The sequence below is a fragment of the Empidonax traillii genome, unplaced genomic scaffold, assembly GCF_003031625.1.
Source record: "Empidonax traillii isolate 1590-97213 ecotype Southwest subspecies unplaced genomic scaffold, ASM303162v1 scaffold905:size246956, whole genome shotgun sequence".
Taxonomy (NCBI): Eukaryota; Metazoa; Chordata; class Aves; order Passeriformes; family Tyrannidae; genus Empidonax; species Empidonax traillii.
In genome coordinates this window covers 7,709-31,384 of record NW_020956098.1, presented here as the reverse complement: position 1 = coordinate 31,384, position 23,676 = coordinate 7,709, and the positions used below count along the sequence as shown (strand labels likewise).

General features: G+C 39.0%; 1 protein-coding gene across 5 annotated transcripts in view; it reads left to right on the top strand.

Moving 5' to 3' along the window:
- LOC114067366 (intersectin-2-like) overlaps positions 1 to 23,676 on the top strand; it is a 48,503-nt gene that overhangs the window by 17,149 nt on the left and 7,678 nt on the right. For 3 of the 5 annotated variants that reach the window (XM_027902747.1, XM_027902748.1, XM_027902749.1), the window contains exons 3-9: positions 14,139 to 14,231; positions 15,872 to 15,935; positions 17,732 to 17,895; positions 19,170 to 19,367; positions 19,684 to 19,780; positions 21,576 to 21,718; positions 22,717 to 22,780. In XM_027902747.1, coding sequence (XP_027758548.1) covers positions 14,139 to 14,231; positions 15,872 to 15,935; positions 17,732 to 17,895; positions 19,170 to 19,367; positions 19,684 to 19,780; positions 21,576 to 21,718; positions 22,717 to 22,780 — 823 coding nt within the window. Of the gene's footprint in view, positions 1 to 14,138; positions 14,232 to 15,871; positions 15,936 to 17,731; positions 17,931 to 19,169; positions 19,368 to 19,683; positions 19,781 to 21,575; positions 21,719 to 22,716; positions 22,781 to 23,676 lie in introns of those variants that run through there. The other 2 variants (XM_027902750.1, XM_027902751.1) reach the window with 2 other exon arrangements.

Sequence of the window (23,676 nt, the reverse complement as noted above, 5' to 3'; positions counted from 1 at the left end):
ATACAAATTTTTTGTGGTCCAGCAGGAAAATAAGTTCTGATAAACTGGGGTGCAAAGCGTAAGTTATGACTCATTTCATGTGCTCCTAAACCCTCATAAGTCAAACTGGATTTTTGTGTTGCTCTGAAGAGAATTGAGTTTTGTGTCCCCACACTTAGGTGTGTTGGAGACTGGGGTGGACACGAAGGGGTTGTGTGAGGTCCTGGTTCCCCTGGTGTCAAAGTCAAAACACTCACTGATAGGTTCTACTGTTCTTTTTAAAACAGTCAGTCTCAAGGCTTGTGAACTTTTTTTGAATTAGGAGGAGCCCTGGTCATCAGAGTTCAATTAAAAGCTGCTTGAATGCAACCTGACTCTTAACCTTGTGTGCACTGTAGATACGGAAACTGTAGACTTGCAAATCAACAAGCGCAGATAAAGATACAAAGCTGAATTAGACCTTGCAAAGAAAATGTCAGAACTTGCTCTCCCACCTAAAAGAAGGAAAAGGAAAGAAATTCTGAGACATGGACAAATATTTGTTATGTTCTTACTTATGAATTAATCCCTCCTCTCACTCTTCAGTGAGGACAGTGATGTCAGTTGATACAGAGCAAAATTCAAATGCTCAAGTCAGGGAGTTTATATCCTCCACTGTTACACCCTGCAAAAAATTAGACTTCCAGTTGTGTTTGCCATATTATGTGTTTTCTTTAATCCTAACAAGTCAGAAATAGCCCTACAGGATTGTGGAATACAAAGTCTCTTATTCATATTTAATTATGAGGATAATATGATTCACATGGCAGATGTAAGAGGAAATCTTAGAAGGAAGAAATAATTAGATATGGAGGTAAATGTTAAATGGAGTAAATAGAATCAGGCTTTAACAAGGGAAGGTTGTTACTTTATTCCTTCTTCACTAACTGAATTTTGTATAAAAAGTGTAACAGATCCCATGGTTGGACTTCATTAGGGAAATAACTGGCTAAAAGAAAGAAAAAATGCATGTTTTAAGCTGGAATGTTGTAATCATGGTATTCTTCATGGATTTTATCTTGAGGCCGTCTTAGTTATTATTTATGGTAATAGTATCAGTAAAAAGCAAATGTATACTGGTAAAATTAGGCAATATCACAAACTTTGATGTAATTTCCCAGCCAGAATTACACAGTATGGACCACACATCACTGGTTAAATTTCATCCCATTTATGTTGTGCTGCCTCCAAATAGAGTTTTAGCTATAGCATTATAGGCTGGAAGGATTTTTGCTGTACGCTGGAAGCTCAGCAGTTGGCTGTGACTAAGGAGGAAGGCAACCGGATGTATTAGATGATCACGTAGTAATTACGTGATTTGAGGGAAAGGAAATGCAGCCTAAAATGTGGTGGGTGAAATAAGGAGTGCTGTGTGCTATTGCCTAAGGCACTGGTGAGACATCTTGTAGGATATAGGGTAGAATTTGGGTTATCTGCTGAAGAGGAGAAAAAAAACCCAGGAAGTAAAATAGATGCAAAGTTGGGCTTCGATGTTACCCACGAGAAATGAATCAAGTGTTGGGAGAGAATAAAGAGATTGGCTTTGCTGTTTGGGTGATTTTGTTTAGTTTTGTTTGTTGTTTTTTTTTTTTCAATTTCACTGCATTTACTTCTCGGTACATAAATTTACACTTTATTTTTTTTCTTAATAGGAAGAACAAGATTAAGGAAGGAAATGAACTTGTCTTTGAGTACAATGTTATCACAAGGGTAAATAGAGATGAATCAGCTGTTGGTCTGAAAATGGGAATGGTTCTATCAGCAGTGACGTTCTGGACCATGGTCAAGAAAAAAGTCTGATTGCCTTAAGGCAGAGCTTGCATTTTAGGAAGGAATTAATGTATTAGAGATTCTTGGAGAATCAGAGCCTGCATGTGGTGACCTTGGAAGTCCCTTCCAATCCTGTGCTCCTAAAATGTAGTAAAGAATTAGGTAATAGTGGAGATTAGTGTTAGGTCTTCATCCATTAACTTAATTTAAAGCTATATCTGCTCTGTCTTGCTAAGATTTTATTTTGTTAGTATCATGTGTTAGCTTTTAAAAGATAAGTTTACATTGAGGGGGAAACCCAGGATGGTTTTTATCTGGAATAATAATACTGTAATGCAAGCTGCTTTATTCATTTGGGATGTCAGTGAGACTTCCTGGTGGTTTTTCTTCAGAGCTTATAAAAACCTAAACAAAAAACAGAAGATCTACAAATGCTTCCCCAAAATGGAGCCAGAGGGCTGAAAGCTTAACTGAAGGGACTCAGAAACATAAATATATCACATGGCCAAGTTTCAAAGGGCTTTGACTGTTAAAATTTGAATTTCCTTGAAAATTTAACTCCAAAGTTTGGGAAATATACTACTCCAATCAGCTACTTTATGTGCCTGTTGTAACTTAGGGTTGATGAGCATGTGTGAAGTGGCACCATCTTAACATCTACTAAATTCCAAATTGTCTGTGGTCATCGGGCCTACTTTGAACAGGCCATAGATGATATTAATTAGTATTGGCAGAATGAGTTCAGGTTTAGCCCACTAATTATAATGGCAATAATAAACACATTTTTAGGCATTGTGGTGTGTCAGTCGATTTATATAATGCCCTATTCCTTTAATTAGGGAATCTTGTGTGTTCAGGCTTTTCAGTGTGCTCCATCAGTCCTTTGGGACATCTGTTGTTTTTCCTACAATGGAGCAGTAACCTGAAATCATCACTGAGAAAGCAAGAAGGGTGGAAACCCTGGAAAGCTGAAAGAATGTCAGTGTTCATGGAACTAGCATTCCTGTTGGGTACCTTCAAAGAAGATATTTTAATAGCTTAAAACCACTTGTGCCTTAGTTGGATGTGAAGTTCTCTGTAGTTGAGTCTCAAGAGCAGGTAAGATCAACTGAATATCAAGAGTTGTTTTAGTGCTGCTCACCTAAGTAATTTGCTTAAAAGTTTTACATATATATACATTTTTACAATAGGTGGTATATTTTAAAGGATGTACCAACATTTTTCCCTGCAGTTCTTCTCATAGCCATGATTTTCCATTGAACGGTGATCTCTGCAGCACAGTTATTTCGTTAGGAAATATGTCTTTTCTGAAAGTCTTGGGTTTGCTGTTTTAGAAGAGCTCTGCCCCTGTTACAGCATGTGTTGTACTTGTATAGCAGCACTGAAGAAAGTGCACTTATATTTTCCTAAGAGCTACAGGTAGTAATTGCTGTGCAGCAAATGGTAGTGCTTTCATACCACTGTGTTTCGTAGGAAATCTTCAGGCTTGGGGAAGAAAAATATACACGTGTAAGTTAATGTGTGACCGTTTTCTGAGAGAGATGATGGGGGTTGGAAAGCCAGCAGAGTTACTCCTCTTATTTCTCACAGTCTTTGTATTCAGATTGGATTAAGAACTACATGGACAGTACTTTTTAACCTGGCCTGAAGATAACTCTGCATCCACTGGGCTCCCCTTTCTGGAAATGATCCACTCTGCAGTTGCTGTTACACAAAGGTTCTGGAAAACCTATAATGAAACAGGAAATAAGGGTACCCATGGAAAAAATGGCCAAAGAGAGGTTGTGCTCTTGTGTTAAGGGAAACAAAATGGATTAGAACAGTTTAGTTTAGAGAAGAGGCAGCTGGGATGAAGGTACAATAGAAACCTGTAAAGCCATAACAGTATAGAAAAGGCTAACAAGGGAAAGAATATTCACTGTTTTTTTCCAGAAGTGAAAGGGAAAGCAGTACCTAGTGAAATTATTGAGCTTAAGGCAAGCAGAAGAAAATGGGTTGGTTTGTTTGTTTGTTGGTTTGTTGGTTGGGTTGTTTGTTTGTTTCGCACAATGAACAACTCATTTTTGGGACTCAGTGTCTCAAGATGCTTTGGAACCAATACATGGAATCAAAACTTGAGGAGGAAAGATCTATGCCATGGCTATTAAATACTTTGCCTTTTTTTTGGTGCTTTTTTGGCTCAAGAAGCTTGCCAAATCGCTGGTTTCTGGCACTTGAGAAACTGTAATACCCAGAGAAGAACTCTGTTCCGAATTCTAGTCCCTAAATGTCCCCATGAGCCATTCGGGAGGCAGGATTACAGATGGTGGTATAAAGTGATACAAATGGTTTTATGAACATAAAATAGACAATTTTTAATTTATTATATATAAAATCAAACTCCCTTGTATGCTGGGAAAGTAGTCTTGTGTATGTGCTGGATATACTTGGCAGGTTTTGCTAATTAGTAGTTTAACCTTCTAAGGAGTAGTGGTTAAGGAAACTCTCTGCTTCTGTTACCTTTGTGTTTTCTTCCAGCTTTCCCTGCGTTTTTTCTTCGTGCGAGGACTAGAAGTTACAAAGAGGAGGTTAACAAGAGTGATTAAAGATACAGAACAGCTTCCATGTGTGGAATAATTGCATTGACTAGGACATTTCAGCTTGGAAAAGAAGGAGTAGGGACGGTGGATACAGTAGAATGTCTCCTTCTCAAGGTCATCTGTCATTTTGTGGGCAGAGGATGGTAATTAATCTCTGATAACACGAGAATGAACCAGTGTCAGATGAAACTACTATTTGCAGATATCAAACATACAGAGCACTTTGCAGTGTCAAATAAACAGGGGAAACTGTAGGAAGCTGTGGATGCCAAAAGGTTACCTTAAAGGATTTCTTAAATAATTAGAGATAGGTGGATTTTCCTGCCACTGATGAGGTACCACCTCTGGTTCAGGAGCTGCCCTGGGAGCTGAGAAGCTGGAGCAGTACCACTACATGCTGTGGTACCACCACGTGCCTGTTGCTGTGTCTGGAATCTCAGCTGGGGGAATATTCAGTCTGTGCTGGAAGGGCCTTTACTGTGTTTTGCTTCCTAAATTATCTCCTAATATCATTTTATTCCAAGATCATTCAGGAAATGCCTCTTCATTTTCCTTCTCTCCCACCCTTCCTGTGTAACTTTTTTCTTTTTTCTTCTCTTTTCCTCTTTTCTTTCAAATCTGTATCCCAGTTCTCTACAAATGTAGCCCATCAGCCTTCCTCCTGGTCCCAGACTTCCTCCTCAAGTCTGAGAACCCGGAAATGTGGTTTGTACTCTAATGGCCAGATAATGATGAGAACTACAAAAAAAATGCTATAAAGGCTCTAATATTCCTGGAACAGACTTCTGCACTGATTTTATGTCAGTGTATGTTTTTGTCAGAGAATAATTTCCTTTATTTCACCTAATTTCAAGTTTCATTTTGCATCTTCTTGCCTGGTATTTTTATTGCCTGCATTTCTCTTGGTGCAGAAAGATTTACTGGCTGCTGCAGATGGAAACTCACCTGCATCTTATTAGTTTTGCTGCACTCCACAGGGATTTGCTAGACAATAATTAAACAAATTATCCTTTTGTAAATTTTTAATTAAATCAGAGGGGTATTTTTATGACTGCTGGTGAGTAGCAGCAGCATAAAAAATCCATTTCCACAATTAGAAAAGTTTAATCTAAGCTCTGGTATTCTTTTTCCTCAAGCATGGTGACTAAAAACTTTTATTTTCCTCATGAAACATTTTGGTGCTGTACAGGTTGACTGAGTTTACTCAAAAAACCTTCTGATTTGTCCTTAACTGAAGGGGAAGCATATCTTCCATCTTCTGTGTCGTGCTGGAAAGGAAGGCTATGGACTCCATCACTGGAAGTCTGGTAACCTTAAAAGCAAATGGATACCAGCCTTACATCTGAAAGGGCAGAATTTGGCAAAGTATGATTATTTTATGCCTTGATAATATTGCTTACTTTTCATACCTTCCATTTGAAAGATTCTTGTTGGTGTGACTTTTTTTTCTTCTCATTTCCATTTCTAAAATCCATCCAAAAGTATTAATTGCAGGTTTAGGGAAATGACAGTCCCCCTGTGCCTGGGCTCTGGTGAGGCTGCACCTCAAATCATGTGTTCCTTTAAGTTCATTTCCTTGTGACAAGAAAGACATTGAGGGGTTGGAGAGAGTCCAGAGAAGGGCAATGGAGCTGGGGAAGGGTTTGGAGCACAAGTCTGATGAGGAGCAGCTGAGGGAGCTGGGGGAGCTCAGCCTGGAGAAAAGGAGGCTCAGGGGGGACCTTCTCACTCTCTACAACTCCCTGAAGGGAGATTGTAGCCACGTGGGGGGCAGTCACTTCTCTCAAGTACCAAGTGATAAGACAAGAGGAAACAGCCTCAAGTTGCACCAAGAGATGTTTATATTGGATATTGGGAACAGTTCCTTCACCAAACAGGTTGTCAAGCATTGGAACAGGGTGTCCAGGGCAGTGGTGGAGTCATCATCCCTGGAAGTGTTTAAAAGACTATAGATGTGGCAGCGAGGGACAGGGTTTAGTGATGGGCTTGGCAGTGCTGGGTTAATGATTGGACTTGATGATCTTTAGGTCTTTTCCAGCCTAAATGATTCTCTGGTTCTGTGATTCTGAGCACAGACGGAGCTGTGTCCTTGGATAGAAGAATGGGCTTGTTTCCTGTGCTGCATCAGTGTTGGTAACTCAGCAACTGCAGGTGGTTTCACTGGCATTGCTTCTGCAGAGTTAGGCAGAAGATACTTTTCTGTTAATTGCTGATATTGAATCTAGATCTGAGGAAGTTTAGGCCTCCGGTTAAGCCAAGTCTGCGTGTCAGCTTCTTCATGTAAGAAAAGAAGTTAATTAGCTTTCAGGAATAAAGCATAATTTTACCGACATTGCCTGTTACAGTAATTGCACTTTTTGATGAGAAGTAGAAAACTTGCCTCATTAAAACTCCAAAAAAAACCAAAAAAACAACAAAAAACCCCACAACAGCAACCTATTGAATGAATTGTCACAAATTCTACAGAAAATGAGTGTAAAAGGTAGCATGTCAATGTGCAGTTCAGAGTACTGTCATGTTTATACACATTTCCTGATGTATTTTCTACATTATTCCAACAAAACTTGAAAAACATTTTTTTGTTTGTACGTCCTCAAGTAATGATGTGTCTGTGTTTTGCTTTTTTGGTTTGTTCTTGTGGGGTTTTTTGTTGTTGGGTTTGTGTGTGTGTGGTTTTGTTATTTTGGGATTTTTTGGGGTGGTTTTTTCAAATGTTTTGCTTTCTTAGTGTGCTGTTTTATTTTTCAGTGGAGTTGGCAATAACTTAATTAAAAAGGATCTTCTGAAAATCGATAGCCATAATGAGTTTAAAGTTTCTGTGATTATCATAAAGCATAGAAATACTACCTTGTTGCTATAAACTGATAGTTGAAGTGCTTTGGAATAGTCAGGTGTGCTGTAGGATTCAGAGGAGAAGTAAATCTACACTGTTAGCATGGATTAGACAATTATGTATCTCTAAATTGTTTTAGGGATTATACTCCTAAAAGCAAGGATTATGTTTCCACATTGAGATCATTGCACGGCACGGAAATTTCAATGTTCTTCCTTTATGGATTTTGTGTTTTGTAGTGGGGAGGTGCCAGTGATGATACCATCAGGCAGAATTGTGCATCATATCTTGTAGGAGTAGGTGGATAGTTTAAATAAGCCCAGTGTTTGATTTGAGTGAACTGCTAACCTAAAGCTTCCCTGTATATCAGAATATCTGGAAATCCTGTACATGATGTAAAGAATGCAATGTGGCTGCTACTGCTTTGTCCTCATTTCTGTAAGTGTGCTCTTCAATTAAATAAGCATTTCTTGGCCAAATCTGTGTGGCTCTGCACTTGTCTCACGCTGTTTAGCAGCCTGTCTGCAGGTACCAGTTATTTTTGGGTAACACACCAGAGATGCTTGAATATCTTTAAAAATTCCATTGACATCAGTGTGCACAATTCTTGTAATTTTAGTGAAAAAAACAAAATTGAAGGAGAAATGTTTCCCTGTGTTTAACACACTTTAGCTGCGTTTCCTTTTAACTGTGTACACCTTAAAAGAAGTTGATGAAGTTATAATTAAGTACAGACATACCCCTCTCTACTGGCAGTTGCCGTCGTGTTGCTTAATGTGCTGAGAGCTTCCATGAAGCATTTCTGGTAGGACAAGTAGTCAGAAGATTAATGTAAGTGTTATGAAAGGAGATTGCATGTGGCTCTTGCCATGGCCTGAAATCATGGGAGCTGGGAATAGGAGGTGCAATCCTCGAGGAAGAGCAGGGGATGCCTTGGGATGGACTCAAAGGCGCTGCGGTAGCAGATCATAACATGTTAGCATACCTGAATAGGAATAAATGCTGTTATTGGTCAGCATTTTCTCTTATGTTTGATATAAAGAATCAACAACAAAGGAGGGAAGCAAATATTGAAAATAGCAATAACACTGATAAGGAATCTCAAATTCAGACTAATGGTAAAATGTTCTGTATGTTTTCAGACTCCTGGAGTGTTTACTCACCACTGAGGAAAAATTAAAGTCTGATTCAACATCTCAGTTGGAAGCGTTAAATCCTATCTGTAATAAATAATTTTGTGGTACACTTATCTACAAACACAGAAAGACTGGAATTATTAGATTTATCCCAAGATGTCCTAGACCAAACAACTCTCTGGAGGCTCCTAATGGGAGACTGTAATACGATTGCTGGTTGCATTAAGGAAAACCCCTTGTTGTACAGCTTGAGGCACGTTGCTGCATGTCTGTGCTGAAATTCCCCTCTCTTTAAACACAGGGATAAATATTTATTTGGGGTCATTATGAAGCTTGATGCTAGTTTTTTGGATGGTTAAAAAGGTGCTGGTATAATCACTCATCCTCGTGACTGATGCGTACAAGGAATGCTCTTTCAGTTTAGGTTTACAATCTCTGTGGAGTTAATTAACTTTGTAGGTCGTAGGAGCGTAGTTTTTATTAAAGAAAAACAAGCAATGCCTGTGAGTGGAAAACACAATTCTTTAGAGAATGTGAGAAATGTCTTACAGTTTTCCACAAGTGAGAAGTTGACCTTATCCCTATCACTAACACTGTTGCTCTCACTGCAGCTACCTGTTGCCTACAGGTAGTACTAACCAGTGGCAGAGGTCTTATAGGGTATTCTTAAGTTTATTTACTTTCCTTCTAGAACTCCACTTTCTTTTGTCCCTTCTTTTTCAATGGTAATTTACCATTTTAAGTAAAAAGCTGGTTTTTTCTGTTTGTGATGTTGGCAGCTCATCAAAGCAAGTCCCTTTTTTTATTCAGATCACCTGTCTGATGCAGTGTTGTAAAGACATTTCTTGAGCTTTCCTACAAAATGCTGTGATCCTGCCATAAGCAGACCGCCATACTCTCTTGTGAGGAGATGTCTTTTATTTGAAATTAACTTAAAGGAACAGAAAATGCTGTTTAAATCCCCAGCTTGCTTCCAACACTAGAAAATTGTGAGTGCCACCACACTGAGTTACAAAAATAACCTGTTACATGAAGGTAAGGGCAGGATGTGTTTTGTCATCTTCAGAGAAGTCCGAACATTACATTAAAATCATGTTGAGCTTCAGGTTGCTTGTGTGGATCTTTGTCATTCCATGTGGACTTTCTGCATGGGTGGATTCCCCATGTGACTTTGAACTCTTGAGTGTGTTGTAGAGTTGTGGAATGGGAGAGTAAAGGAGCTTTCACTGTTGGTTTTCTGTTTTGGAATAGGGAATCTGCAGAGACATTTCTGGGATCGTGAGTCCAGATTTCCCGTGTTGGGTCTCAGGAACAGTTGCCAGTCCTGACATTTATCCTGAGTCTTCTCCGAAAGTATCGGCCTTCTGTAGAAAAGAAAGGCAGTTTGACCTCTGCCTTCCAAAAGCGTTGCTAATATAGACGTATTTTTTTCATAAACAAAAACCATCAAGTGAAGACAACAGTCATTCTATTCTAGGGAAAGTCTCCGTGGGGAAAATCTCCAAAGTTCAGCATTTCTTGAGTTTTGATTCCTGAAAATGCAGTGTAGTCATATACAGTGTTTGCTTCATCTGGGCGGGTCTTGCTTCCTGGGTGAAGTTGTGAGATTGTAAAGTAAACTCTTTAGAAGAATAATGATTTTATTCTTCTGAGCGATGTCAGAGAGATTGTACTATTTTTTCCCCTTCAAAATTTTACTGGCCCTAGTTGGGAAAAATTATTTGTCTCTTGAAAATATCCAGGAAATTTAAGCTAAATCAGAAAAGTAGCAATGTGCTATTCATTGGCTGCAGCAATGACTCCCATGAGAGCATGTACTAGCAACTGTATTTTGATTTATGTGGAACTGATTTTTAAAAGTATTGTAGTTCACTGCTACTTCATGCCATCTCTGGGGAGACAAAGGTTCACCGCTGCTCCATCAAGAAGTTTGCTGCCTCTTGCCCATCCTGTGGTCAGGGAGGTGTCTGTGAAGAGGGGACACCTGCAGCTGAGTTTGTGATTCACGGATGACTTGCCATGAGTAAGGACTAGGGATGTGAGGAAGGAAGAAGAACAGAAATGTCTCTGGGCAAAATTAATTGGATCTGGTTTATGGGCAAGACATTTCTCAACCCTGGGACTGAAGGCATGTTAGTGCAAAAAAAAATGTTGAGCTAAGCCAGATAAGTTTAGATGATACAGTTTGAGTAGCAGATGTTTGTTTGACTCTTCCTGCAGCTCTACCCTTCCAAGAAAAGGAGTACCCTTCCCTTCCTCACAGTTCAACGTGCCCAAAAGTTGGTTGTGTGTAGCCCAGGCAGTGCGGTTTTTCTCACCAGTTGTGCTGAGTGTCTGGTTTTGCTGCTTGTGGAAGTTTCGGGAAGCAAGCAGTGTTTGAGAAGATTGTAGCATGTTTTGATTGTGATCGCATGGGAGAACAGAGATACAAAGTGATTTTGTCCCTGTCAGTCTTTAGTTTGAGGGGTTTGATTGTACTAAAGGCAAACCCAACAATCACTTTGGAGAGTGGTGTCACGACAGGCTTTGTGGAATAGCAGAGACCTCGTGAATCCCGTCATTCCAAGTGTTTATTTCAGATAGACTCGTGTGATATTTTTGCTCAACGTTTTGAGGAATCTTAATATGATGCTTTCTGTACACAGGTTTTACTTAATTTTATCATCAAAAGAGTCATGAGCATTTGCAATGCTTTAACCTTCCCTCTTGTGCTGTGTTTTTGTCTTGTTTCTGTAGCATAGGGGGGAAAAAAAGGCAAGTCCTTTAAATAAGAAGTTTCAGTGGGGTTTAACTGCCCTTGCTGTGGATCTCCACCAGAACTACTGGGGGGGGGGGTATTTTTTTGTTGTTGTTTTAAACAAATATTTTTGTTGTCCAACAGTTATTAACCTGTATTCATAAAACAATGACCTCTTCCAGTTCAGGCTGCAGATGGCAGATGCTCTGTTAAGTGATGTCAGGGTAGAACTTAGTTCAGGTCCCTGAAACATTCTCACAATGTTCTTTTGATTATGTGTGTTTGGAGTTATCACTTTCCTGTGACAGAACCTGCTTGCACTGGCTCACAAGGACTGTAGAAGGTTGTAAAAGCACTTGTTTATATAATCATGTAGTTGTCATCAAAGGTTTTTTTAAAAGAAATTTATGCTTGCAAGAAATTTTGGGTTGTTGAGCCTGGAGAAGAGAAGGCTCCAGGGAGAACATTTTGTGGTTTTTCAGTACTTAAAGGGACCCTACAGGAAAGATTGGGACAAACATTTTATCAGGACCTGCTGTGACAGGAGAAGGGGTAATGGTTTCAAACTAAAAGGTGGCAGATTTAAACTAGATGTAAGGAAGAATTCTTTTATGAGGGTGGTGGAACACTGGCACAGGTTGTCCAGAGAACCTGTGGATGCTCCATCCCCGGAAACATTCAGGGCTGGGTTGGAAGGTGCTCTGAGCAACCTGACCTAGTTAAAAATGTCCCTGCTTGTTGCAGGGGGCTTGGACTAGATCAGAGAATCACAGGCTTGGGTTGGAAGGGACTTGAAAGTTCTAGTTCCAGAGGTAAAAGTGCACAAAATACCTTGTGTGCCAAAAATGTTGAGGTTCTTGGGGAGCATTAATGAAGACAAAAATGAGAATGAAGGGTGAATGTGGATCTTGAATCACTTTTTGAATGAGACTTCACTGCTGACCTGTAAGATTTTAATACATTTGAGACACTGCTATGTAAAACTTTGAATTTCATAGTTGGAGGAGAAACATAATTTACCAGATTGTATTTAAAGAGGTGTTTTGCTGAAATATATTAGAAGATTTTTACGATTGATTGCCATCTTCTTGCTTAATTTGTGACATACAAGTAAGAAGTTTTGCATTTCAATACATATATAAACAGTGTAAATTGGATTCTTTAGGGAGGCTGTGGTGATGGTTATAACTAGTCAAGGAATTGTTACTGTATTTTTATCCCTTTGCAGCCACTCACCATGTGAATATATTGCAGTGGTCTTAATCCTTCAGCCATCAGTTTTAAAAATCCAAGGAGTGTTGTAGCTACCTGCTTCAAAAGATGATGAAAGAACAGTATTTAATATAAAGAAAAAGTGACATTGTTAGTATTTTATTTTCCATAAATGAAAATGTGTATTACAGCAATGCTCTTACTGCCCATCAACTTGCAGGCATCTGATTTAGATTTATTTCACTTTATTATCAGTGTCTAATCTAGATTTATTTATAGTCATTTAATCAGAAGAGAGAAGGGGATGGGTCTTGAAGTACAATTTCATGTGCAACCTGCAAGAAGACCCTTTCATTGAGACCACATTAAAAAAAATCAGTATATCCCCAAGAGAGGAAACTCTAAACTGAAGTGTGTAGAGGTTGTATCCTAATGCCCTTACATATTTTCTGTCATTCATCTCCCCAGTGAGTTTCTGATTTGTTTTGGCCTTTTTAACTATTTGTATTTCCCTACTGAGGAGCAGGGGTAAACAGTTAAATCTGTACACGTGCAAGGAGAATGACAGTTTTAACATGGCCTTCTTGAGAGGAGACATTAAGGTTTTTTTGAAAATGGTTTTGCTTGTATGGATAAACACATATGAGAGATGATTAATTTTATTACTGTGTCAATATTGGCAAATCCGTCCGCTTGCAGTCTCTTCACTTTGTTATTATTCTTTGAAAAAAAGTGCAAAAAGCTCTTGAAATTTTGTAGGTTTAAAGCTTTGAAATTAGGCTTATGTAGAAAAAGAGGAAGCATCTTTATAGTAACTTCCTTTCAAAGTGCTGTAGTTTTTAATGCAAGTTTTTGATACCTTATTAGAAGAATTATTTATTCCCTTGACTGTCTTTTAGTGAGCAATACAAATACTTGAATAGATTAATAGTTCTTTGGAAGTAGTAACGCTCAGGAGAAGATAGGTTTAGAGATGAAGTAATAGCCTTTTCATGCTGTTTAGAGGGTTTCCATTCAGAATTTTGGCTAATTCTCCCATTCATTGATATGAAAAATTAAATATTTGTCAAGAACTTCCCAACTGAAACTTCCTCCTACTTAAGAACCAAACCCAATTATTTCTGGCAAACTGCTTTTCCTGCTAAGGACACATACCCTGACCTTTACGCAGCAGGTTGGAGCATTTCTGAAAGTCACTCTGGTTCTGCCCGGTATTATCAGCACAGCTCTGTAAACACAACTATTCCCTGCAATTTCTCTTTGCTGCCCTGGGGCTGCAGTATTTTATACTTTGTGAAGTATCAAAAAATGTGAAGTTGAAATTGTATGTTGTCACTCCTTTTTCAGAAAAACCCAGCATATTTCTGTTAGCAGTCCCAGTTTTATTTTTAGACTATTGGCAAGACAAGCGCAAACCTTGTTGGCAGCTGGAGGGTGTTACCCCTCTGCACGAGAACCCGAGTGACACTGAATGCCATTTGTTTATCGGTGAACCAGGGGAGTGTTTGGCTCACACAGGGTATGGTGAGACATGTGCATCCTGCCCGGGCTGCAAACAATCAGCAGTGACAGGAAACTGCTTTGCAGCAGCTTTGAAGGACGAAGGAGCTTGTTTGAAAGCCGAGGGCAGAGCAGTCTGGCTGAGGGATTGTCTCAGCTCCTCTTGCACATCTGGGAAGCAGGTTTGTGTTTCATAACGTCCTTGCCAAACTGGTAGGGGCTGGGTGTGTCCACACCTAACTTTGTCTCTTGAGAAGCCAAGCTTTTATTTTGCAAGTGACTTGCTTTATTTTGTAAAGGTTGTTCACTGGGAATTTTGTTTTGGTTTATTTGTTTTGTTTTTTTTTTTTCAGGAGGTCCAAACATATGGGCCATCACCTCCGAAGAGCGGGCCAAGCACGACAAGCAGTTCGATAGCCTTAAACCCACGGGAGGCTACATTACAGGTTGGTCTGAGGTTCTGCATTACACATTAACTTCGGTGTACACATACCTATCTTTGTAAAACAGTTTGAGAACTGCATCCTATTTCTAGCCCTTTGTTGTGTGACTAACAACCATATTCTTCAGGCAAACAGCCACGGGATATTAGTAAACTTTACAAGCTTTCCTCTAAAGTCTGGCACTGTTCCATTAACCCTGTCACTTCTGCAGCTACCAGCTACGTGCTGTCCTTCTGTCTGGTGTCAGAAACCGAAGAGTATCAGGCAAAATCTGTGCTTAGATGGGAGGCTGCCAAGGAGCACTTACAGTAGCTATTGTGGCAAGTGACGCCAGAGACACCAGAAGTGCCTCTCCTCTGTCTGAGCAGTGTTAGAGAACACTGTGCTGTTAGATATCTTTGTTTCAGAGGAGGAGGCAGGGAGAGAGATGCTGACAGCTTGTCCTTGTTAGCAACTGCTTGGAATTTATTACCCATTGGGCCTTCAGCAGGTTCTGGATACACTAATGGCATTTTGCACTGCCCTGCTGTCAGTTCCAGTTGCATTCAGCTGCTGGAACAACTGGGTCATGTTGCTATGCACCTCAGATCTTGCAGGTTTTAAATGTAGGAATCTGCATGTGGTATCAAGAAAACACTCAAGTTCATTGGTAAAGATGAGTTAATTTAAGAATGCCCCATTCTGTGTGCGTGGGCACTAAAGACCAGCCCTGATTGCTTCTACCTGCCCAGCTATCTGCTAATGCCCTTTCTAGTTGCTCCCGCTTTTCCTCTTTTGGGGCTGGAAAGGACTGAAGAGAGTGGGAAATTGTCAGTTTGCAACATGCACATCTTCAGGCTAAGTGACAGCACTGGCAGGTTGGTGTTTACCTCCAGCTGGAATACAGGCAGTTCTGGAGAATGCCTTTAGGCCACAGCTGGTCTCCTACCTGCACATGCATCTGACTGAAGGCTTCATTATTTATTTGCCTAATGCTTGAAGTAAAGGGTTGTGTATATAAAGGTAAGGCAATAGAGAGCTGAAAGAATAACCTGAAGTCTTAGCTTTAAACATCTGTAATTCACTCAGAGGTAAGCATAAACACCACTCTGCGTGTTTTATTATGTGTTTGCAGCATGATCAGTTACAGTTGATGTGGAACTTGCTGTGGGATTGCACAAGAGTTCCCATTCCCTTCCTGAAATACTGAAATAGTGGATGTTTTCTGACAGAACAGATTATTATTTAGAACATGGTATTCTCCTTGTTTTTCTAGGGAGACAATACTGGGGATAGAGGAAAAGGAAAGAAATAGATCATCCTTTCCTATAAAAGTAATTGGAGCAGGACTAAATTTTCAGTCACTTTTACTTCTTTAAGCCTTGCATCCTTTAAACTGTTGACAGCTATTGATTTGTGACCTGTTCAAGTTTTTATAACTATCTGAAATCACTCCTCAGAGTGAGGATTGGGGATTACAGGGTACATGAGTACCTGACAATCACTGTAAACAGCCTTAAAAGCTGGGGAAAAAAACCCTGGAAAGCTTGTCATCCAGCATGCTGGTTCCTTTTGAAAACCTGATCCCTTGAGAGAGTGCTGAGCTCATCCTAAAATCTGTGTCTCTGGTGTCAAAGGCTGTCTTTCTCTCTTATTTATCACAGGTGATCAAGCACGTACCTTTTTTTTGCAATCGGGACTACCATCTTCAGTCCTTGCTGAAATATGGTAAGGCATTCTTTACTGCTGGTTTTTCTTTTTAAGGACAGTACTTGAAGGCTGTGCATCTCCTATCTTTGGTGTGTTGTGTTGTCTCACAGAGGCTTTCAGCAGTCAAGGTAGAAGTGACATCTGAGTCATTGTTTTAATTTTACTGAATTTAGAGGAAGGATTCAGCCCACATGTGTACCAACACTTAATTAAAAAGTAGTACTTTTAAAATCTTTCTTATGGTGTCAATTCAAATTGGATCTTGTTGAACACAGCCCTTTTAAACTGTAAGTGCTTGAAGCAAAAAGCAGTGATAAATTGCAAATTTTGTAGAGGGAAGGGCCTGTTGGACTGTCACAATGGTCATTGTTAAGCCCAGTCTTTATATTTTAAATAATATAGAAAAAGAGGTTAAAAAAATTAACACTTAAAATAGTGATATGGAAAAATATGTAAATAATGGGTTAATTAATTGCTGGAGACACCAAATTGAATTATGTTTGAAATATTAGTAACCACTAAAATATGGCAGAGTAAGATCAAGTGTGGGGAAAATTACATGCTACTAAACTGGGAGTGGAAAATACACTGAAAGCAGAGAGGAAAAAATTAAAAGTCAATGAAAAGGTTGGTAGAAGGACAGTTGTAATACATTGTGAGATACCAACCAGTGCTGTAATACAGGAACTGGGGAAAGTGCTGGGTTTTGCAGCATATAAATGGTGATTGCAACACTTGAAACCATTTTCTTCTTTGTAACTCCTCAGTTTTCACAACAATCTTGTGTTCATTTTGGGATGTATGGCTGTTACCAAGACATAAACGAGCTAAAAGGCACGTAGTTGAGGCTCTTAATAAATTAAAAACAACTTATTTCTGAAAGAAAATTAAAGAAACGAACTAAATGCAAGTTAGTTTTTTCTTCAGGCACGTATAATCGTTAGAAAAGGCTTCTAGGATTATCAAGTTCAACCATCAACCCAGCACCATCACCATGTTCACCACTAAACCAGATATTTAAATGCCTGGAAAAGAATGCAAGGATTTTTTTCTGTGGAGCCTTGGGGTTTTATACTGAATAGTAACAGAATGAAAGGGAAAACGTAGCATAACATCTTCTGATTATTTTTTTTTCCTCCTTCCTAATTTTATTTATATTCCTGAGCTTGGTCCTTGAATGCTTAAGTATGAATAATATTTCATGTTATTTACCTGGCCAGAAATTCTGTGGCTGTGTAGGCACTGTTACATTTATTTCCTCTTGTATTTAAGCTTATTAGAAAAAGTGTCCAAGCCTGTGGATATGAGGTTTAAAAAACCTCACTGTGCTGTTTGTGAATTAATGAAGTTTTCATAGTGGTGTATGAAAGTGCCTTCAGCAGATTTCTGCATCCTCCTGCATCCTGTTTCAGATTCTTACGTTAATTCCTTATGTTACCAGACCTTAATTTAAAATAATTATTCTAGCTAGTAGTTTAGAAAAAAAGCATAGCAGAAGCTTGCAGTGGAGGCAGCAAGTGTATCCACTGGGCAGGAGACTTCTGCTTTTCCAAATGTTTTCCTACTTTTTCAGAAATTAAATATTTAATATATAGCAACTTTGAAGACTGCAAAGGGGGTAGTGAAACCTTTTAAGCTTCTGAGGGTATAAATGTCAAAAGTAGAAAATCTACAAATGCTTACAGCAAGTTTTTTGTTCTCCTATACCAAACCAGTAAATAAATCTGATAGAAAAGCTTCTTGTTAATTAAAAAAGTTAAATATATATTTCTTCCCCGTGGGCTTTTCTTATTTTATTTTATTTTATTTTCAAGGACACTATCAGACCTGAACAAGGATGGAAAAATGGATCAACAGGAGTTCTCTATAGCCATGAAACTCATCAAGCTGACATTGCAAGGACAGCACTTGCCTGCAGTTCTCCCTCCTGTCATGAAACAAGCTCCAGTATTTTCGCCACTAATGTCAGCTCGCTTTGGTACTTATGAATATATAATTACTTAGTGTTCAGAGGTAAAAAAACACAGTTAATTGCAGCCAAATAAAAGCATTAATCTGACTATAAAAGTTTAGTGAATCAGTGAAAAAAGCCCCAAGGATATTCCTATTTAGGAAATTCATCAAACCACTTTCTTGATGTTTCTGATAATTTCATTCTACGAAGATGTTTAAAAATAAAGAAAAACCTTCCGCTGAATATTGACATGAGGTGCAAGAAGGCCATTCAGACCTGCCATCTGACTTGCAGGCTCTGATTTTGTACCAGTGGTCTTTTTTTTGTCTCCCACCCACTCATTCACCTATTTATACTTGGGGGTTTTAAAGTCAAATTTAGTCAAAGGTCAACCTTATGGTAAAACAGTTATTTTACACATTTTTTTTTCTAAATGAATCAGATTGTCCATTCTGGTTAAATGATTAACTGAACAGAATTACTTTAACTTTTATTCCTTTCTGGTGGCATTTGGGCATTCAGTGCATGCTTGTTGTTTTGTAGAACAAAATATCCATAATGACTTTATCTGGATTGAAAAATTGGTGCAGACTTCCATGCTAAAATTAAATGTATGCATACATTAATTGCATGCATGGTTTAGAATGCCTGCCCTTCACTAAATGTGTTTGCACACAAGGGCAGTGCATTGCCAGAGAGCTGTGGTTGGCACCTCCTGCTGACTGTCCATCATCTCACCCGTTGTCTTCCACAAGACTCAACCAGTAATTCAAGTGCCCTTGTTTGCCTTGGGCAGCTGCCTTCGAGGAACCCTTTGCTAAGTATTGGTCCCTAAGGAAGGGCTTTTCACCCCTGCGGATTCTCCCAAGGCTGGCACTTGGAAGAGAGTTCAGAAACAGCAACACCTTTTCCCTGTAGAGCATTGTCACAGCTTTTGAGGTGTGTTGTAATTCTCTTTCAGGGGCCAGATGGGGAAAGGTTTGTTGAAGAATGAGTAATAGCTGCAATTATAGAAAACCAGATATTACTGTGTTTTGAAATACTAACTAAATCTACCTTGAGAATGAATTTGCTCATAAAGGTGGGGTTTTTTTGATTCACATTCTTCAGTATATTTTCCTCTGTGAGCTATCTTATCTAAATTTAGAGAAATTTAGATACTAGACATGAGCATCTATTTTAACTCACTGTATTCCAAACACAGGTTGCTTTGTGTAGTTTCTGCTTAGCATAAGGGACACAATTTCATGCTGAAGCCTCTGCAGTATTAAATCCTGAATTATTGGATTTTGCTCTAGGAATGGGTAGTATGCCAAATCTGTCCATGCCAACGTCCATGTCTACAATCACACCATTAGCTCCCATGTCTCTGGCTTCCATGACTTCCATTCCTCCCTTGGTTATCTCTGCTCCCCTGGTGCCTTCTGTCAGTACCTCCTCGTTGCCAAATGGAACATCCAGCCTTCTGCAGCCTTTGTCCGTACCTTTCTCTTCAAGTAAGTACAGAACAGTCCAGCACTCACTCTCAGAGCTGTGAATCTCATTTTCTCTATGGCTAATTTCAGACAGCAGTGCTAACACATGCATGAGAGTTTAAAAAAACCCAAAAAACCCCAAAAACCAACCCACAGATGGGGTTTTTTTCCAAGTTCGTGTGTTAATTCCGTTCTAACTAGTTAATCTTAACAACACGGCGCTAATTGGCTTTTCTTCTGAAACAGCCTAGAATGTTGATTATAAAGTGTTATCTTATACCTGGTTGCTTCACAGTTTCCTTGGGGTTATTTTTTATTTTTCTTTGTTCGTTTTCAGCGCTGCCTCATACTGGCTCTTTAGGTCCTGTGGCAGGAGGGTTTGGTGGTTCTAATATACAGAAGGCACAGTCACTCATCGATTTAGGATCTAGCAGGTATGAAAGTTCAGTTTAAGATGGTTGTATCTTACTCTTAAGTAGTATACCTCCCAAAACTTAGGGATCATTTCTATTTTCAAAATATAGTCATTAAAAGTTAATTTATCTAATTTGACCTGCCAAACCTGAAAATATTTATATTTTTTTTATGTGCACAATAACTAATATTTTCAGTAAATCTGACAAAACTATCTGAAGTAGGTGAGGAGTTGAAATGAGAGAAAGCAGTGACAAAATATGGATATGGCACTTGAGGGCATAATTTAGTGGTGAATGTGGTGATGGTGCTGGGTTGATGGTTGGACTTAATAATCTTACATGTCTATCCCAACCCTATCCATTCTGTGAAAAGGAAGGGGATCTACCCCTTTAATAAATAGAAGTAAAAATTACCAAGTGGTTATAAAAGCAAAAATGCATTGATGCGCTCATTCATTATAGAGGGCACCATGTAATCAGCAGGCATGTAAGAATAGGATTTGTTATCAATATTTATGTGTGAATTTGTTTTATGAATAATAGAAGATTATGAATCTTTGTAATAGCTGCTCTATATTAGTTCACTAATTTTAAAGCTTTGCCATAGACAGAGTGAGGCTTATCTATCCAGTTTGGCATCCAAGGATGTCTCCCAAAAAGATAGTCCAGAAGGCATCTCAGCCCCAGCTCAGTTCCATGGGGTGATTCAGATGTTATTGCACCTCTTTGCTGCCTGTACAGGGCATTTGGGATGGATTTGGGCTCCTCATACACCTCATGTTAAGATTTCTGTAAGATGACTGTGGGCATGGTGTGTGCCTGAATAATCTTTCTGGTTTTCTGGTTGGTTTTTTTAATCACAAAGCTTTTTTTTTGGTGGGGCTATAGTGTTGCAAGGTAGCTCTTCTTCAGCGTTACTGTTGGCAGCATTTTCACCATCATATTGTCCAATTCTAAGCAGAGGATGAGTGTCCAGCATCCTGCTGGAAAGGCTTTGTTTCTATCACCATTCTCCATTGCCTTGGATAACACTTCCAATAGTTTTTTACTTGACAGGGTAGGGGATTACCTTAGACAAGGCAGGCTGGGTGCACCTGGATTTGTCTCATTTTCAAAGATGGGACACTGAGAACGCTGGGAGCTGCAGATGGAAGTCTTATGGATCTATGTGAACACTCCATCAGCACAATTCTGCAGAAACTGAATGAGCTGGAAAAGCTCCATTCAGCCTGTCATTGTCACTAATAGAAGAGCTAGAGGTGGAATATGCAGGTTTAAACAGCATCAGAAGCTGCTTTTGGTTATGAGTTTATCAGGTGCACTTTTATTCTCATGCTTCTTCATTTACATACCTGTTAAAGTTACTTGGACATCTGCTCAAGGCTTCACAGCCCTTGTAAACGCTCCTAGGAAGTTGAGATGTTTTCCTGGTTTCCTGTACTATTATTTTACAGTGGTAAAATGATGAATTGTGTGGAATAAGTGCCTCTGATACTAAAGGAACAAGATCTTCAATTCAAGAGTTTCCTTATAAATATGTGTCCCTACTTTCACAGTAAAATTCCATATTTGTATGAAAATATTTGTAGCAAGTTATTAGAGGTAAAACTTTGTGGAAGTTGTTTCATATTATCAGAAAATGCTGTATATCTTCTATTCCAAAGCCTGCCTACTAAGCCAAGTGACTTAGAGTTCTTTCTTTATCTCTTTTTCTCATTTGGTTTTATTTTAATGTTTGGTTGGTTGATTTTGTTTGGTTTTTTTGCTTTGGTTTTTTTGTTTGGTTTGGTTTGGTTTTGAAATTATATTGCAGTTCAAATTCTTCCTCTAGTGCATCACTAGCTGGGAATTCACCAAAGATTACAACCTCAGACTGGGCAGTTCCTCAGGCCTCCAGATTAAAATACAGACAGAAATTTAACAGTCTTGACAAAAGTATGAGTGGATATTTATCAGGTGAGTATGATGTTTGGTATGGATGGGAAAAAACACTGTTCTCTGCCTCTGGAACATCACAGGGTGAGGGATGGAATCCCAGCTTGGGATTTGACTTGCATATGAAATAAAAGCTGGAAGTGTTGATGTTCAGACCTGTGCAGGACAGAGTGGGTTTCAGCCAGCCAAGAAATGGAAATAACCATCAGTTCATTGGCTTGGGCTCTGTGTTGGACCTGGAGAAGCCAAATAAATAACTGGAGAAGCTACAGCAGCTGTTTCAGGGAAGAGAAGCATGGCAGTGGTGGGATCGAAGTAGAAGGGCCTGAGATCTAACCTTAAGGCTGTGGAATTTAGCTCTGTAAAGTCAGCAGGCATTTTTCAAGCATCACTCTTTGAGTCAGTGAGACTCTTTCTTATGAAAATGGGGGAAATTCACAATCATGTGCTCCTGTGTATCTATTAATCATTGCTTAGGTACCTGGGTTTTATTTGATTGGAATTTTTACAAAGTAATTTAAGGGAGTCATTCCTTCTTGACTTGCAGTGACGTCTGTGCTGTGCCCCAGCATTATGGTGGTTTCGAAAGGCTTCACACAAAGTTAGTATAAGATTGTTTAGCTTGATTCAGGGCTGAAGGTTTCATCAAGCTGCCTAGAAGGGTATATTTCTTTGCTACCAAAGAAAGCTGACAGCTTTCCAGTGTGCTTGCTGAAGGTTTAGGTAGACAGTCAGCTGTGCTTTTGTAACAGCTGTGGGGATTACCATAAATATCCTTTTTTCATGTCAGCTTCCCTGTTAGGTGCTCTGAGTGAAAAAAACGTACACAAGAATACTTACATCTTCATTGTGTTCAGGTCGTAATGCCTGTTGTTAAGCCTGGAAGTAAAACCAACTGATGAAAATGGATTAGATTAATACAAAAAATAAACATGCCCCAGTTCATGACATTTTTTGCCTCATATGAATCTTTGAAGAAAGTGTTTATTTTTGTTAAAATCTTTTACACTCTCACTAAGGATTTCAAGCAAGGAATGCCCTTCTGCAATCAAACCTTTCACAGACTCAGCTGGCTACTATTTGGTGAGTTGAGTTATTGATTACAAATTCAATGTGTTTATGATGTTAAGAGAGGAAATGTGCTTTATTAAATAAAAAATTATAAAGAGACACTGTACATCTATAATCATAAACAGAAACTAAGCTGCTTATTAAAATAGTTTGTTCATTAGTTACATTTCCAAAAGACACTATGACATAATTTTTCACTCTGTTTGTTAAAATCCGTATAATAGAACAGATACTAATTTCAGTTTCTGATTCAGGGTTGCACTAGTTCAGCTGAAATGAGGGTTCATTCGTTTCAAATGTAGGATTCTGAAAACTAGCTTGTTGGCTTTAAAATATGGAGGAAGATAAAAAATTCAGTAACCCTTCAGCTTTTCTGAGTTTTACTGCTGTTTCCATAAAGATACCTGCATATCACACATTTGTTAAGACTTGCCTTTATTGTGGTGCTGGAAGTGGTTACAGTTCTCTGAAGGCTTTTAACAATCTGCCCTGCTAGCCATGGTAGTTCAGGTCACACCTTCAGACATAACTTGGATGTTACACATAAAATTTAGTGGCCCAGCAGAATTCACAATAGCTTGGTGCTTTAATCTCCAGTTTGCTTTCTTCCTCTGTCCCAGGACAGTCATTTGTCTTTAGCAGCAGCAAGCTGAAATGTTCTTTTTATTTGTTCAGCTTGTTTGGTTACATGCTGTGAAGGAAAACATGGAGTGTGGCTGTATAACTCCACTCTGGAGTGTGGGGGAATAAAGCAGGTGTGTAGGCTCTGTTTTCCTCCTGGGTGCGTGTCCTGGAGGTATCAGCAGCCAATGCAAGGGGATCTGTGTGCCCATGTAGAGAGGATTAACAGCCCCAGTTTCAGTTTGGCCCAAAGTAAGGATTTTTTAATATTTCTACTGGGTGTTATA